The 15,939-nt window shown below is 23.3% G+C and overlaps 9 protein-coding genes across 9 annotated transcripts; 5 read left to right on the top strand and 4 right to left on the bottom strand.

The window, feature by feature from the left end:
* Positions 1–281: 281 nt before the first annotated feature.
* On the bottom strand, positions 282–1,982 carry DICPUDRAFT_97401 (uncharacterized protein; the record flags this gene model as incomplete). Its single annotated transcript, XM_003286426.1, has 3 exons — positions 1,480–1,982; positions 1,297–1,392; positions 282–1,187 (listed from the first exon to the last, which is right to left on the bottom strand). The coding sequence occupies exons 2-3, from the start codon at positions 1,318–1,320 to the stop codon at positions 282–284; spliced, it is 930 nt and encodes a 309-aa protein (XP_003286474.1). The 5' UTR covers positions 1,321–1,392; positions 1,480–1,982.
* A 2,178-nt stretch (positions 1,983–4,160) lies between these two features.
* Positions 4,161–4,586, top strand: DICPUDRAFT_77358 (uncharacterized protein; the record flags this gene model as incomplete). Its single annotated transcript, XM_003286441.1, has 1 exon — positions 4,161–4,586. The coding sequence occupies one exon, from the start codon at positions 4,161–4,163 to the stop codon at positions 4,584–4,586; it is 426 nt and encodes a 141-aa protein (XP_003286489.1).
* Positions 4,587–5,643: 1,057 nt separating this feature from the next.
* On the bottom strand, positions 5,644–6,897 carry DICPUDRAFT_19217 (uncharacterized protein; the record flags this gene model as incomplete). The annotated part of the gene is made up of 2 exons (XM_003286425.1): positions 5,644–6,206; positions 6,522–6,897. Coding segments are annotated over 2 exons (939 nt in total), but the record flags the coding sequence as incomplete, so codon positions are not given.
* Positions 6,898–7,174: 277 nt separating this feature from the next.
* Positions 7,175–7,773, bottom strand: DICPUDRAFT_150451 (uncharacterized protein; the record flags this gene model as incomplete). The annotated part of the gene is made up of 2 exons (XM_003286424.1): positions 7,175–7,203; positions 7,623–7,773. The coding sequence occupies 2 exons, from the start codon at positions 7,771–7,773 to the stop codon at positions 7,175–7,177; spliced, it is 180 nt and encodes a 59-aa protein (XP_003286472.1).
* Positions 7,774–9,752: 1,979 nt separating this feature from the next.
* On the top strand, positions 9,753–11,404 carry DICPUDRAFT_91719 (uncharacterized protein). The gene has a single exon (XM_003286440.1). It carries the CDS (start codon positions 10,021–10,023, stop codon positions 11,365–11,367), a length of 1,347 nt encoding a protein of 448 aa, XP_003286488.1. The 5' UTR covers positions 9,753–10,020; the 3' UTR covers positions 11,368–11,404.
* A 260-nt stretch (positions 11,405–11,664) lies between these two features.
* DICPUDRAFT_150449 (uncharacterized protein) lies at positions 11,665–11,897 on the bottom strand (the record flags this gene model as incomplete). Its single annotated transcript, XM_003286423.1, has 2 exons — positions 11,665–11,753; positions 11,795–11,897. 2 exons carry the CDS (start codon positions 11,895–11,897, stop codon positions 11,665–11,667), a joined length of 192 nt encoding a protein of 63 aa, XP_003286471.1.
* An 813-nt stretch (positions 11,898–12,710) lies between these two features.
* Positions 12,711–12,926, top strand: DICPUDRAFT_150448 (uncharacterized protein; the record flags this gene model as incomplete). The annotated part of the gene is made up of 1 exon (XM_003286439.1): positions 12,711–12,926. One exon carries the CDS (start codon positions 12,711–12,713, stop codon positions 12,924–12,926), a length of 216 nt encoding a protein of 71 aa, XP_003286487.1.
* Positions 12,927–13,215: 289 nt separating this feature from the next.
* DICPUDRAFT_77355 (uncharacterized protein) lies at positions 13,216–13,771 on the top strand (the record flags this gene model as incomplete). Its single annotated transcript, XM_003286438.1, has 2 exons — positions 13,216–13,354; positions 13,590–13,771. The coding sequence occupies 2 exons, from the start codon at positions 13,216–13,218 to the stop codon at positions 13,769–13,771; spliced, it is 321 nt and encodes a 106-aa protein (XP_003286486.1).
* Positions 13,772–15,213: 1,442 nt separating this feature from the next.
* On the top strand, positions 15,214–15,609 carry DICPUDRAFT_30982 (uncharacterized protein; the record flags this gene model as incomplete). The annotated part of the gene is made up of 1 exon (XM_003286437.1): positions 15,214–15,609. One exon carries the CDS (start codon positions 15,214–15,216, stop codon positions 15,607–15,609), a length of 396 nt encoding a protein of 131 aa, XP_003286485.1.
* Between the last annotated feature and the right edge of the window lie 330 nt (positions 15,610–15,939).

Raw genomic sequence — 15,939 nt, 5'->3', positions numbered from 1 at the left:
TTTGATATATTATAAATATACGATAAAATTAATTTATTTAAAAAATAGTATTTTGATTTATATTTAAAAATTTTGATTTTTTGTTTAAAAGTTAATTTTTGTTTTAGTTTTTTGATTTAATGAGTTTGGTTTTGTCTTTGAGGCCATATGAATTACATAAAAGGTTATAACCTCTAGCTTTTCTTCAGGTCCGGTTGTGATTGTAGTAGTTGTTGTAATTTAAGTTGTAGTTGTAGTTGTGATTGTACTAGTAACAGTATTTGTAGTTGTGGTAGTTGTGGTTATTGTAGGTATTGTGTGTATTGTGTGTATTGTGGTTGTTGTTGTTGTCTAATCTGTTGTGGATCATTTAACTGTCCTCTTTCTTGTTCTCGGATATTATATTGAGGAGTTTGTTGTATCTTTATTGCAGTTAGACGTTCCTTATATTTTGGGGTTAGTTGGAACCCGGTTTGCGAAACATTTGGTTGGGTTTGTAGGGTATTCATATCAAGAAAGTTTGATTGGGTTTGAACGGTTTGCGATACATTTGATTGGGTTTGAACGGTTTGCGATATATTTGATTGGGTTTGCATGGTATTCATGCCATGAAAATTTGATTGGATTTGAACGGTTTGCAATACATTTGATTGGGTTCGGTGGGTATTCATATCATGGAGATTTGATCGAGTTTGAACGATTTGCGATATATTTGGTTGGGTTTGAATGGTTTGCCATATATTTGGTTGGGTTTGAACGGTTTGCGATATATTTGGTTGGGTTTGAACGATTTGCGATATATTTGATTGGGTTTGAATGGTTTGCGATATATTTGGTTGGGTTCGCTGGGTATTCATACCATGGAAATTTGATTGAGTTTGAACGATTTGCGGTACATTTGGTTGGGTTTGCTGAGTACTCTTATCATGGAAATTTGGTTGAACTGGATAGACATTATTGTGGTTTGGATATGTATTAACTAAAACATTGTCAGTTTGAAGAGTATTGAGTGGTTTAGAATCATCTAAGACATTAGATGGATCGCAGTTAGAATTTGATGGTTCTGAGACAGCGAGTCTTTTTCTTGAATAACAGTGCTCTGATGGATCTGTTAATTTACGGATACCTTTTTGTTTTGGGGGTAGATTTATGAAAGTATCAAAGCAGAGAAATTCATTAATTGATGGTAATGTTTCTTTTTTAATTATCTATAATAAAAGTTGCATGAGTCGAGCGCATTCCATAATCGTTGGAAAAAAAAAAAAACAATTAATTAGTATAAAGCTTTAAGAAAAAGTTATATTTTAGAATATTTACCTCTAGAAGACAATCATAAGACATTTTTTTTAAAAATTATAAATTTTCTTTGCAATTTAAGAAGAATTTATAGAAAATGAAATGAAATATTTAAAGCTATTAAAAAAAATATAAAAAAATAATATTAATATTTATTTAATCACCCAAAATTAATTGCATTGTCTATTAACAATAAATACATACCTGTTTTTATTATTGCTATTATTTGTATATGTTTTTTGGGTTTGAATAAAAGTTATAAAGTTTTAAATATTTTTTTAAAAATATAATATAATTTTTAAGTGGTTGTAATCCTATTTTATTTTTTTTTTTTTTTTTTATTTCTATATTTATTTATAATTATATTTTTGTTGCCATTATAATCTAATTATATGAATGGTTATAAGAAAAGAAAAATATGTTTGATGAAAAATAAAAATATATGAACTAAATTTATAAAGCACAAACACAACAAACACCCAAACAACAAACACCCAAACAACAAACACCCAACAAATACCCAACAGACACACTATAAAAAATTGAAATGGATTGAAGTAAAGTAGATTGGAATTTTATTGGGTTTAAAGTAAAAATTATATAGCTGTATTATATTATTTATTAAAATTTGAATTGATATCGAACACTACTGTTTGTAGAAAAAAGGGGATGGAACATCAACACAAATCTATTAAATCTAATTTACTTTCTTCTTTATTTAAGTTTTTTATTATAAAAAAATAAAATAATAAAAACAATAATAACAATTTAACTTAATTACAAACTTAAATTATTATTATATTCTATTATTATCTTTTTTTTTTGAGACAAAATAACAATATTGTGTTTGGTAATTTAATATAAAAAACTTTTTTTTTTCTTTTTTTTTTTATTGAGTTATTGTTGTTATTTTTGATTTAAAAATTTTAAAAGCTGCTTTTGTTATTTTAATGCTACCTAATATATCTAAACTATTTTTTTTTTATTTATATTTTTTTTTTTTTTTTTTTTAAATTATAATTAAATCTATTATTGCTGCATTATAACATCATTTTATCAAATTGATAATAGTATAGAAAAATGTGTGAGTTTGTGTGAGTTTGTTGATGTTTGTGTGTTTGTAAAAAAATTTTGTTTTTTTTTTTTGGCATGCTGCTATATAACCACCAGTGCTTTTTATTTATTTTTCTATTTTTTGGTTGGGTGTGTGAAGATAGTATTTTTTTTTTTTTTTTGTTGAAATTATAAAAATATACAATAATAATAAAAAAACACATTGGAACGATAAAAAAATAACAACAATATGATAACTACAATAAAAACAACAAATACAAAACATAACAAAATAAACTGTGAACGATACTTACATACCAATTTCTTTATAAAAACTAACTGTAAATAAGTATAACAACATTTAATAAGCTTAAATACATATTTTTTTATTTATAAAACTATTTGAAAAAAAAAAATAAAAACTAAAATATAAAAACAAAAAAAATTAAAATTATTTTTTTTTTATTGTTAAGTTATATTGGTTTGCAGAAAAAAAGCAATTTTCTCAAAGATTATGATAAGGAGTATTTGTGGTAGTGGTAGTTGATTTGGGTGACTAAAAAAAGCAAAGATTAAAAAAAAAAATCAATCAAAAAGTTACCATTTTTTAAAGTTGAATCAATATCAAACAAACACAATATTATAATAATAAAAATAATAATTAAAAAAAAAAATTAAAAAAAAAATCAAAAAAAAAATTAAAAAAAAATCAAAAATTTTTTCTATTTGCTATTGAAAATGCTGAGTGGATTTAAAAAAAATTTTGATTGAATTCGTTCCACAAAATATCTTTAAATTTTTAAAATTTTAAAATTTTTTTTTTTTTTTTTCAAAATTTTTTTTATGATGAAAAAATTATTTTATTTCATTGTATCTTGGTACTAGTAAACTTGTTTACAAATAAATAAATATTTATAATTGTAAGTAATAGTACAAAAAATTATCAGATCTAAGTTTCTATTATTAACCCAAAATTTAATTTAATTTTTTTTTTTTTTTTTTTTCATTTTTCATTTCTCTTTTATGGTGTATTAATCGGTAAATAATAATAAATATATTTTAGAAAAAAAAAAATCAATAAAAAAATAGTTAAAAATAATAATAAAAGATCTTTCGATACTACCGATACTACCGATACTACCGACACTACCGATGCTGCCAATGCTACCGAAGAAGTTATTTTTAAAAAGACTGTAAAGACTAAATATGATGTCGAACCAAAAAACATCGTCAGAAAGGATAGAGTAATTTTAAAGTATTGCTTCGATAAAAACCCATTCCCAGACACCATCGAGAAAGAGATCATCGCCTACCAATTAAAAATTACTGTTAGTCAAGTCGCCAAATGGTATAAACACAAGAGGGAAAGCTTAAAGAAATCTAGCAACCATCCCATAAAAATATCTCTGTCCCAAAGTTTTATAGAAGCACCAACGAGTTAAACCTTTTCTTCCACAATTTCCCATTCCCCGCTGAAGAGAACATTGCATACTTTGCATTAGTCTATGGTGTTACCAAAGAAAAGATCAGAGTTTGGTTCATGTCTAAAAGATACAACAAGAGAACAACACATATATTCATTGAAAATGGTTTCATCGATAAATTTTCATACGATCCATACCGTCATCTTGGTAATTTGTATTATTTCTATGATGATGATTATGGTGTTAACACTGATATATTTTCAAAAAATCAATATAATCCAAAACGTATTAAAACTTTTGACCACAGAGTTTACTCTATCACCAACATCTCAGAATCCAGAAGGATAAATATTTATTCCCAAGGAAGAAGACTTCAAAACGCCTATTCTTTTGAAATCTTTAATGATAATGGATATTAGATTGGAACAAGAAGTTTTTTTAATAATGATGATACCTCTGCTACCATCGACACTGCTGTTGCAAAGAATAGAACTTCCCAAACTCCAATTCAATCTGACAGTAGTGTTCGTATATTTAACAACAACAAATGATAATAATAATAATAATAATAATAATAATAATAATAATAATAATAATAATAATAATAATAATAATAATAATAATAATAATAATAATAATAATAATAATAATAATAATTCATTCAATAATACCACTCATAATATAAATAATAATATAAATAATTACAATCCAAACTTTAATCTATATTCCAATACCAATAAAACAAATATTGATATTAAAAATATAACAAATCTTTTCAATGATGATTTAAATATCAACAGAAATGCTAGTGTTTTTGGTTATACTATTCCGTAATATTAATAATGATGTTAATATGAATAACAATATGAATAATAATAATCACAAAAGAGTCATTTTCACAAATATTTCATGTAACAACATTGACAAAAATTAATTTTTTATTCAAAAACAAATAAATTTCTAATCTATAAATAAAATATATATTTATTATTATTTAAATAAATCTTTCATAGTTTTTATTTTATTTTATTTATTTATTTATACCTAAATTTCCATCCATAGTATCTATATCCATATTTTCTTTAAAACTATTAAAAAAAAACAAGGTGAATAGTTATTTTCTTTATTTTTTTATAAATAATTTTTTACAAAAAATTTATTTCAAAGTTAGAAAGTGGCAATTATGAAGGTATTTGTCAGTATATTCATCAAAACGGCCATATATTTAAAATACAAGATTTTGAATTATCCCTTTTTATTCGATATGAAATCCCTGTAAAATGGTTTAAAAAACTCTATAACATTTTTTTCAAATATCAATTAGATTCACATACATTGGTTATTCAAATGTTAAATATTAATTTTGAAGTTTTAGAGTTTTTATGGGAGAATAATATTGGCGATATAGATAAAACAATAGTGTTTATTGAAATGATTAATAATATCGATACTCTAACTTCTCCAACAATTGGGTACATTTTAAAAGAAAAAAAGAATTCATTTCAAAAATGATATTATCGGACATATTCATTATTCTTAAAATACTCAACACCCAATTTATTTATTTTGGCTAGAGATGTTTTCCCAAATTTTAATTATCAAATTACACAAGCTTTAATATTAAAACTCATTTCCTTCGACTATTCAAGGTACAAAATAATAGAATTTTTATACCAAACAATTTTTCTTTATTAGATGGTTATTAAACCGTTTTTACATGATATAAAATTGCTATTATTTTGAGTTATCTAGATATGAAAATATTAATAGATCTTGATCATAAATTAAGAGTTATTGTAAATGAATGGGTTTAGTTTATTTAAAAATTGTATTTTTTTATTCTTAATCTCTTTGTTAAGGAATCTGGTATTTTGTGTTTATAGGGTCCATATAGTTTTATTTGAGTAACAGATTGAGGAATTGTATTTGGTTTTAGAAGTCGATTATAATAATAGCCAAAAGATAGTTTTGTTAGAGATTTTGGTAATAAGCCTATTTGAAGAGGATGGTTATAGTGAGGAGGTAAAGTTAGATCCACTACTGAATCGGGAATAATACCGACTGGAAGAAGAGTTCTATGTAATGATGGGAATCTTAATATTTTAACTGATGGTGGAATTGATTTAGTTTCAAATGTAAGTGGACCATCATCGCCGAAATCTAGATCTGTAATTGATGATGGTAAATAATTTTCATATAAATTTTTTTTAAATCTTGATAAATATAAACACTGTAAAGAATTAGGGAGAAGATTTTCACCAAATTCACAGTTATACGAGTTTAGTTCCATAGTTTGTACTTTGGGTGGTATTACTTGTGGTTCTAATTGATGTTTGTAGTTGTTTAAACATAGTTTGGTTATGGACGATGGAAGTACATTTGGTTTTAAAGGTTGATTAAAAGCAGTAATCTTTAAAGTTTCTATTGTGCTGGGTAATTCATTACTAGATATCACTTGATTAAAATAATCCATTTCAAGAGTTTTTATGGAGCTAAGCGATGATAGAGAGTTTAATAGTGGCTGGTTAAATTTATTAATATTGAGTTCAGTGATTGATGATGGAAGTATAACTTGTTCCAATAATGGGTGATTAAAAATAGGTAGATGTAGTTTTATTAATTGTGGAAGAACGTTTGGATAAAGTGGTTGATTATATGAATTGAGGTGAAGTTTTTGACATGTTTTAGGTAAATCACCTATTTTTAAAACTTGATTAAAGGAATTTAGGTGTAATTCTGTTACCGAATTAAATAAACCAGGTTCAATACACTTATTGAATGTATATATATCTAAATAGGTCAATGAGTTTGGAAATGTTCCGATACTAAATTCCTGAGGAGTGTAGTGTGGACCAAATGACAATTTGGTAACTGAATTTGGAATATCACCAGCGTTAATTGGTTGGTTGAATCTATCTGTGAATTCAATTTCTGTTGCACCATAAGGAATAGCTTGGCCATGTGATCCTAAAGGCTGATTAATTTGGATAATAATTGTTGATGCATATCTTCTATGTGGATGGTATCTAAGTTGATCCATTGTCCTGCAAATAACTATTTTTTTATTTTCATTATAAAATCTATGATGTTTTTGTATTTCGCTAAATAGATACATATTCCTCCAAATAGAAAAAAATAATTTATCATTTGTATTATTATTATTATTCATATTATTATTATTATTCATATTATTATTACTATTCTTATTATCATCTGTATCACATTTATTATTATTATTATTGCACTTATCCATTTGTTATAAAGATATTAAATATTTTTAAAAATAAAAAAATATAAAAAATAAAAAAAAATTAATTTTTTTTTCAAAAAAAATTTTTTCCACAACTAAAATATCTTTTTTTTTTTTGATTTTTGAAAAATAAAACAAAACAAATATCATTCACCAACCTCTCTGGGTAATGTTATGGAATAGGTGATGCATATATGATGGCTATATATTTGATAAAACTTTAAGAATTCTGTTAATACACCAACTTAAAGAATGATTTTAATTAATAATTACAATTAAATCATTTTTAACATCACAAAATAATCAGAAACTGTAAAAAATCTAAAATTTATTTTATTTCAAACCAAAAAAATACTTTATAAATACAAATAAATAAACAAACAAAAAAAATAAATAAATAAATAAAACAAATTAACAAATAAATCAATAAAAATAAAAATAACTATAAATCAATACTTGAATAGTTTTATATTTATTTAAATTTTGTAAAAAGGAATTTTTTTTTTGTTTTGTTGAAATTTATAACACAAATTCCTAATTTGTTTAATTTTTAAGATTAATGTAAAAATTTATTAGTAATTGAAAAATAAAAATAAATATTTTTATAAATTTATACATACTCTTCTTTTTTGTTATATCTTTATTGAAACTATTATCAGTAGATGGAAATGATGATACAGAAATAGTAACACTTGGTGGATTTGGCATTCCTTTCTCATGAGGGGCTTCGAAGAGATCTATTATTGAATATAAAAATAGTTTATTTTTCATTTTAAATGAAAATTATTTTATTTTTTATTACTATGATTATTTAAAATTTATAAAAAAGAGAAATAATGATTATACAATATTGATAGAAATAGTTTTTTTAGTGATAATGAAAATGAAATAATATTTTTTTAAATTATTACAATAAAAAAATAAAAATTAATGTATAGGTCTATTAACTTTATTTATGAGACAAATTACACATTAAATAAATATAAAAATTAGTGGTAGAGGGTGTGAATCAAGTTTTGTGTTTTAATATAAAAAATAATATGAATTTAAACACATATGTGGTTAGAGGGGGTAAATGTATTGAGTATGCACATAAAAAATAATACATTACATAAACTATTATATATTAAAAAATTATTTTTGATTGAATAAATTTTATACAAATTTCAATATGATAAAAAAAAGTTTGATATAATATAAGAAATTGGTAATTAAGGCAACATACCCCCCTTATACAACAAATAAATAAAAAAAATTACAACATGTCCATATTAAATTAATATGTAAAATTAAATAATGAATTAATTTTTTTTTTTTTTTTTTTATAATTATTAATAGTAATTGTAATATTGAAGTGGTAGTCTAAAAATTGTGATTGTTTATTTGTTCAAGAAAAAAAAAAGTGATATGGGGAATGTTGTTATCTCTTTCAACTCAATAGAAACAAAAAAAAACACAAAAAAATTTAATTATGTGAAAAATAAAAAATTTATAATTAATAATATTTTTATCTTTATTATTCAATCTGAGATATTTGATTAGCCAGATGAGAGTTATTCATGTAGGTTCTTTTTATAGATATTTTGATGAGGAATTAGTCATATTTAACGTCCCCATATATATATACCAAAGAGAACAAAGAATTCTATAGACAAATCACAAAACTATAATATATAGTTTAAAAATATTCAGCTACTATTCATTCTGGGTTCAAGTATTTGTGAGTGATTATAATCAATTACCATTTTTCAATTATATTTATATATAATTGTATATTATGTTGTAATTGAACATCTTGTTGGCAAGAAAATATACATCACAGTGTGTTAATATTATTTATCTATTTGAAATGTTATTATAAATAAATAAATAAAAATCAATATGATATTCATTAATATTATAAATTTTGGTAGTGAGTGTGTGTATAATTTTATTTGTGAGCAGAGTGGGAAAGGTAGAGTGTGTTGAAATTTATCAATACATTTTTGTGTTAACTGTGTGAAATTTTAACCACACATGTACATAAAAAAAAATAAAAAAAATACATGTTTAATATAAATTGTATATACTAATTTGGATTCGAATAATTAACCTTTCACATCAATAATTCAAAATTAATAAATTTTGCATAGTTTTATTTTTAAGTTCAAAAAAAAATTATGTTAAATTGAAATAGATCCATAAGTGTTTTTTTAAAAGTTGTAATAAAAAATATAAATTGTAATTATATATGGCAACGGCAATTTATAGCATCACCTTAATTGTTAATTCAAACAATATAAATAAAAATTATAATAATTATTTTTAAGTCACTTAATACTGATAGAATCATTATTAAAATTAAAAAATTATTATTTTTAAAAAAGGAATAAATGGAGATGGTAATGTTTTTAATAACCTACTCTATGCACTTAAACATTAATTTTTTTTAATTACCTATCCCCCACTTAACACAATTTAATAATTATTTTCTTTACCCCACCAAACACACATGTTTGTTAGTGATTGTTAACAATTAACACAAACAAATACTATGGGGTTAGTTTTGAAACAAGGAAAGATATATTCAGATTAGTGTTTTTATTTATTTTTTTATTTTTTTTTATTATTAAATTATTAAGTTTTGAAATTTTAAATAATTTAAATTATAATAATAAAAAAAAAATTAAAAAAAATATACACATTTGTTTTATTAATAAATATTAATTAAAAATAGTAAAGATGAATAATCAGACTCCTATATATAATCAGGCCTTTTTTAATGTTTTCCGTCACTCTAATCTTTATTTTACTGAAAATAATGATTTTATTGGGTCTCTCAATTTTTTACAGTATTATAGAAGTTTAAATGTAAGATTAACCGACTCGAATCAACTAAATGTATTTTTAAAGCTAGTATTTTATTCACGTCAAGTTACAAAATTTACCATTGATTCAAACAATGATACTTTCGTTCTTTTTAATATTTTCTCGCCCTTCTTCATAACACAGAATCTTACCTCTTTGAAACTAGCCTATATGGAGTATAACTTTCCAATTAAGCCAGGAATGATCCCGAGTACTTTAAAAGAACTTACACTGCCACATGATTATAATCATCCGCTTCAAGAAACCTTTGCTATTACAAACGATTGTCTTGATTACATACCAGTTTTTCCTGAAAATGGATTAACTAAATTGTACATTACCAACTCATTTAATCAACCAATTATTCAAAATGTCCTTCCAAAAACTTTAAAAGAACTAAAAATTGGTACTTCTTTCACCCAAGAATTGTATTTCGAAAGTATTCCAGACTCTGTTACTTTTCTTACTCTTGACTGCCCATATTATAATCATCAGTTTGCTCCAGGAATCCTTCCAAGAAATTTAATAAAGCTAAAGATTGGTAATAATGTTCCTTTATTGCCTGGTTCTTTACCAGAATCTCTTACTTATCTCAAACTATGCCGCGACTTTAACCAACCTATTACTGCTAATCTATTACCAAAAAATCTTAAAAAAATATCTTTTGGTTCTAATTTCCAAAGTAACTTTGTTCCATCTGAAAATATTCATACAATCGTTTTTGGTGAAAATATGCTTTGTGAACCACATAGCTTTACAGAAAACGTTAGAAGTGTAGTAGTTAAAAACCACCGTCATAACGAATTACCAAATACTATTAATGAACTAATCATTGTTGCCAAAAAAAAAATACATAAAAGATTTCCAGTGAATCTTAATTATTTAGAACTAAATTGTCCCGATCCTTTCCAATTTCAAAAAGATCAGTTAAAACCACTCACTGGACTAAAGCATCTAAGACTTTTAAGTGGTGATATAAGAATTCAAGTTAACCAAATCCCAATATCTTTAATATCGCTCGACCTAGGTGGTTTAGTATCAAAAGATCCTCTAGACCTAAGCCCATTGGTAAATCTAGAATACTTTAGTTTAGGTGGTGGACTTCCCCAAAATATTACATCTCCACCAACACTTCGTGCTATGAAATTTTATGGTGATGAAGTTGAAGAGTTTTCCAATACTATTTTTCCAGCATCACTTGAAATCCTTCAATTGCCACAATACCATGTCCAGCCTCTATCAAACTCGTGGCTTCCATCGTCATTGAAAATCCTTATCCATCCTGGTGAACCTGTTATTGCTGAAGATTATAGACGTCCAAATCTCATTAAATTTTATGTTGGTTATTTAAATGAAACCATCTTGATTTATGATAGAGCTTTTCTTGATGATAATCCCAATATTGTACAATCATTTAAAAACAAACATAACGTAATCATTGAAGATTATTTAAATTACATTCTACCATGCCAAATAAACAATAGATATAGTGAAAAATTTTATATGGCAGATAACTAAAATTAAAATAAATAAAAACCTATTTAATTATTATTATAAAATATTTTATGTGTAAATATATGGGTATTGTAAAAGTGTCCAAAAGAATTTGTATAAATATGTAAATCTATGAGTATATGTATATGTATATGTAAATGATTATTATCAGAATATGATAATAAAAAAAGCTAAATTTTTTTTTAAATCTAAAAATATTGTTTATTTATTTATTTATTTATTTTTTTATTTATTTATTTATTTTCTTTTAATAAAAAAATCTATTAATTAATATTATATGGTTGGTAAACTTTGGAACATTTAAATTGACTGTCCAACACTGTAGTATAATCTCTTTAAAGTGGATAGTCCCTCGTCGATTAAATTCTCTATAACCATTTTATAATATTCTTTTTTTTTGATTATCTTTTTTACCAAATATTAAAATTACTTCTTCCATCAAAAACTTCATCTTCAGCTGTACCTTCATCTATATTATTATCTTCACTTTCATCATTTTCATTATTCCCTTGACTAGGGGTATTTTCGTGCATTAATCTCTATCTAGGTATTGATATATTTCCTAAATGTTTGATTAGACATGAAGGTTGACAATAATAAGATGAATTTATTTAAGAGAATTTATTTCAGCTCTTTTAAATGCCCCTTGATGGTGAATGTGAATTATTTGAATCAAATTCTAAATCAGATCCTTGTTTTTTTTATAAATCTTCTTGAGGTTGAGGTTTATAATTTCACAAAGTTCCTCCAGTGTCTTATTAATGGCTAAAAGAAAATTTACACCATAAGACATTGTATGAAAGTAGTATTCATATATTTCTATTGATTCTTTACAAAAGAAGCAATCTTTAAATGTCACAATTTATCATTATTTATTATTTATTTTTTAATAATTTTGTTGATTAAAAATTGAATAAATTTTATTTAAAAAAAAAAAAATTAAAAAAAAAAAAAATTAAATAAAAATTTAATAAAAAATTATGATTTTATTTTTTTTTTTTTTTTTTGCAAATCGTATCTGTTTAAACAAATTTATAACAATTTGATTATTATAATAATTTTTTTTTAATTTTTTTTTTTTTAATTTTTTTTTAGTTATCGTTGTTATTGTTATAATATTGTGATAATTCTTTTGAATTATGTGCTATTTCGACCACATCAGAGGGTGTTGCATTATTGCAATTTACAACGGTAATTAAAGAATTATATATAAGGCAAACAGTAAATAATCAAAAAGAAAAAGATAGAGGTTATTTGGGATCTAATAATTTAGGAGATGTGCTTATTCATATATTGGATTCGTTAAAAAGAATAAGCACTCAAACAACTAGAGATCTTGGATCTTTATGTATCATAATAATAATAATAATAATAATAATAATAATAATAATAATAATAATAATAATAATAATAATAATAATAATAATAATAATAAAAACAATAATTGTAATGGAGGTAATAATCATAATATAATAACAATAATAATAGCAAGAAAGCCCCAGAAAAGCAATACAGAATCATCAACACCAAGTGCAAAAGAAATGATGCCAAAACATTATTAATAACTAAACAACAATTATACTAATATACGAACGGTTTTAGACCACATCAAATTGCCAATTCAAGTATGAGAATCTGGTAAGCACTTTAAAGATGTTGTTCAAACTAATAGATTAATTAAAATTTTTAAAGAAGCATTTGATAGAGCTGGAATTGACTGTGGGGGTGCACTAATTATGTTGGTCAACATTTTTATATATACTCTGAATATTTTAATTCCACTTATTATTATTGTGGACCTTCATGTCTAGTTAATAATTTAGGTAATATATCAACAACTAAATGGAAAAAATGCACAAAACTTCTCATAGTGAAGAGAATAATCCTAATGAAGGTGAAGGTACAGCTGAGGATGAAGATGGTTCAGGCCAAGATGAAGATAATGGTACAGCTGGAGATAAAGGTAGAAATGGTGGTATTACTAGAGGTGGTATTACTAGGTGGTGTCACTAGAGGCAGAGGAAGAGGCAGAGGTGGTAATTATCAGTGAGCGACGAGGAAATAAAAAAGGAATTATGATTGGCTTTAACACTGATAAAACTAAAATCAAATTTTAGTTTTGAATATCTATCATATTTGTTTGATAAAATTGACACAGGCAACTAGAATGTGTGAATCATGTATTTTTTTTAATCTAATAAATACTATTCATCTCTTACAATTAGAAGAAAGGTTAGCACGTGGTCACTGGTTTGATAAAAATGAATTCAAAGTTTCAAACGGTTTTACTGAATTTATGGATGGCAATCTAACTCCAACAAGCAGTGCACTTACAGAACAATATAGAAACAATATACATAGTGGTAAAGAAAAAATAGAATGCATATCAACAATTGGTGTCAATTAGAAAAATGGAAAATACTTGAAAAGTATAGATTAATGTGGACCGAGGACCAATCAGTTTTGGATGTGTGCGAAAAACATCACCAATTTATATATTTTCAATGAACCTCTTGGTGAATCATTATCATTACCACCAACCTATGGTGGTATTTATTATTGGAATCCAAATCTCAACTACCATTGTAATAATCTTCGAATACTATTATAAATATAATATTATAAGATAAAGACATATAAATTATAAAACCTCCACTACCTAAACTGTTTGTAAATAAATTAAAGACTCTTTTTAAAACGTAAATCAAAAACCTTTATACAAATATTATCTGTGTGATTAACACCTTTATTTATACTGATTGCAAAAAATTAAAATTTTATAAAATTAAAAATTAAAAAATCAATAAAATATTTAAAAATTAAAAATTAATAAATTTATAAAAAGTATAAAATTTAATTTAAAAAAACAATGTTTAAAAAAACAAATAAAAATATAGTAAAAAAAAACAATGTTTAAATTTAAAAAAAAAAATGTTTAAATTTTGAATAAATTTTTAATTTAAAAAAAAAATTGTTCAATTTTTTAATATTTGAATTAAAATATGGATCTTTGATAACCTTCAGAATTTCTACTTCTTTTTCTTACATTAGCTAAATCATTCAAAAAAAATATAAATATTTTATTTCTAAATTAAATAACAAAAATAAGACTATTCTGGAAATAAATTTAAAATTATTAAAAAATTTTAAAAATTTGGAATTTATTAATATTTTAATAAAAAATTAGAAATTTAAAATAAAAAATAATTAACCCACTATTTCTAAAAATAATATTTAAGAACTTTTTAATAAGTAAAAGAATATATATCAAAAAGAAATTGTGTGGGGTGGGTGAAAAAAATAATTTTTTAATTCTTATTAATTTTTCATTTGTTAAAATTTTTTTTTTTTTGAATTCTAATTTATTTTATAATTTACAAATTATATTTTTTATATTTATATTTATTTTTTTTAAAAGAAAAAGATTTTAAGAACAAATAATTTACAATTTAAAACAAAAAAATGGTTAAACCTAAAGTTCAATTTAAAATATCCAAAAAAAGAGATCATTTAGACTTTTTAAATCATTCAATGGGGATTTTTTCATCAACCATTGATAAATTAATATATATTGTTCATAACTCAAAAGGTTATAAATCCTCTGATGTTACCTTTACAGACAAACATGTAATTTATGTATGTATAAAAAGTTTAAAAATAAAAAAATTTAATTTCTATTAAAATATTAATTAAATTTATTATATTCACAATTTTAAATAGTGTTTTTTATATTTTAAACAATATTTAACAATGGATGAAATTGCACGTCAACTCCAAGTCAGTACAAGAACTTTTACAACTTATTATGTTGAAGGAATCAACTTGTTATATAATGCTATAAAAGAGATAATGGATAAAAATTATGAAGAAATATATGAAGAAATGGATTTTTTAGAACATCCTTTAACGAAAAAAAATTATAAATCCATTGCTATTGATTCAACTTCAATACAAATTCAACGTCCAACCGATCATAATATTCAAAAATTATATTTTCAAAGTAAAAAAAAAATTCATTGCGCCAAATTTCATGTAGAAGTTTCAACAAAAACAAAAAGACTTCTTTATGTTTCGAAACTATATAAAGGTGCAACTAATGATAAAAAGATTGGAGATTTGGAATATCAAATATTAGATCAGAATGGTATTCAAAAGGTTGATGAAAATGGCAATTTGATGTATAAACATTCAACCATACCAGTAATAGGTAAATATTTATATATTAATATATTTATATATTTTTAAATTTATTAAATATCATTTTGATTAACTATTTATTTTAATAAAGGAGATAAAGCATACCAAGATGCTGCATATGCTGTATCACCTTTCAAAAGAAATAAAAAAACACCATTTACTCCAGATCAAAATATTCACAATAATTTTATTTCTTCAAATCGTGTATTTATAGAAAATTTCTTTTTAGAGGTTAAATCATTCAATATTTTAGATCAAGTTTATCGTGGCAATTTAGAACACCTAGAGAAAATATTTACAATTATTTGTTTTGTATGTGATTTAGAAAAAATTATTAGATGGGTTTTGACTTAGAATTTGACCAGATCATTAAATAAA

This window comes from Dictyostelium purpureum (genome assembly GCF_000190715.1).
Source record: "Dictyostelium purpureum unplaced genomic scaffold DICPUscaffold_71, whole genome shotgun sequence".
In the NCBI taxonomy this organism is placed as follows: domain Eukaryota; phylum Evosea; class Eumycetozoa; order Dictyosteliales; family Dictyosteliaceae; genus Dictyostelium; species Dictyostelium purpureum.
The sequence above is the reverse complement of the archived record's forward strand: the minus strand, read 5'-3'. Positions and strand labels throughout refer to the sequence as shown.

What these genes read in the sequence shown, in the direction of transcription:
- DICPUDRAFT_91719 (XM_003286440.1), top strand. Translation starts at nt 10,021, where the DNA reads ATGGAGTATAACTTTCCAATTAAGCCAGGAATGATCCCGAGTACTTTA.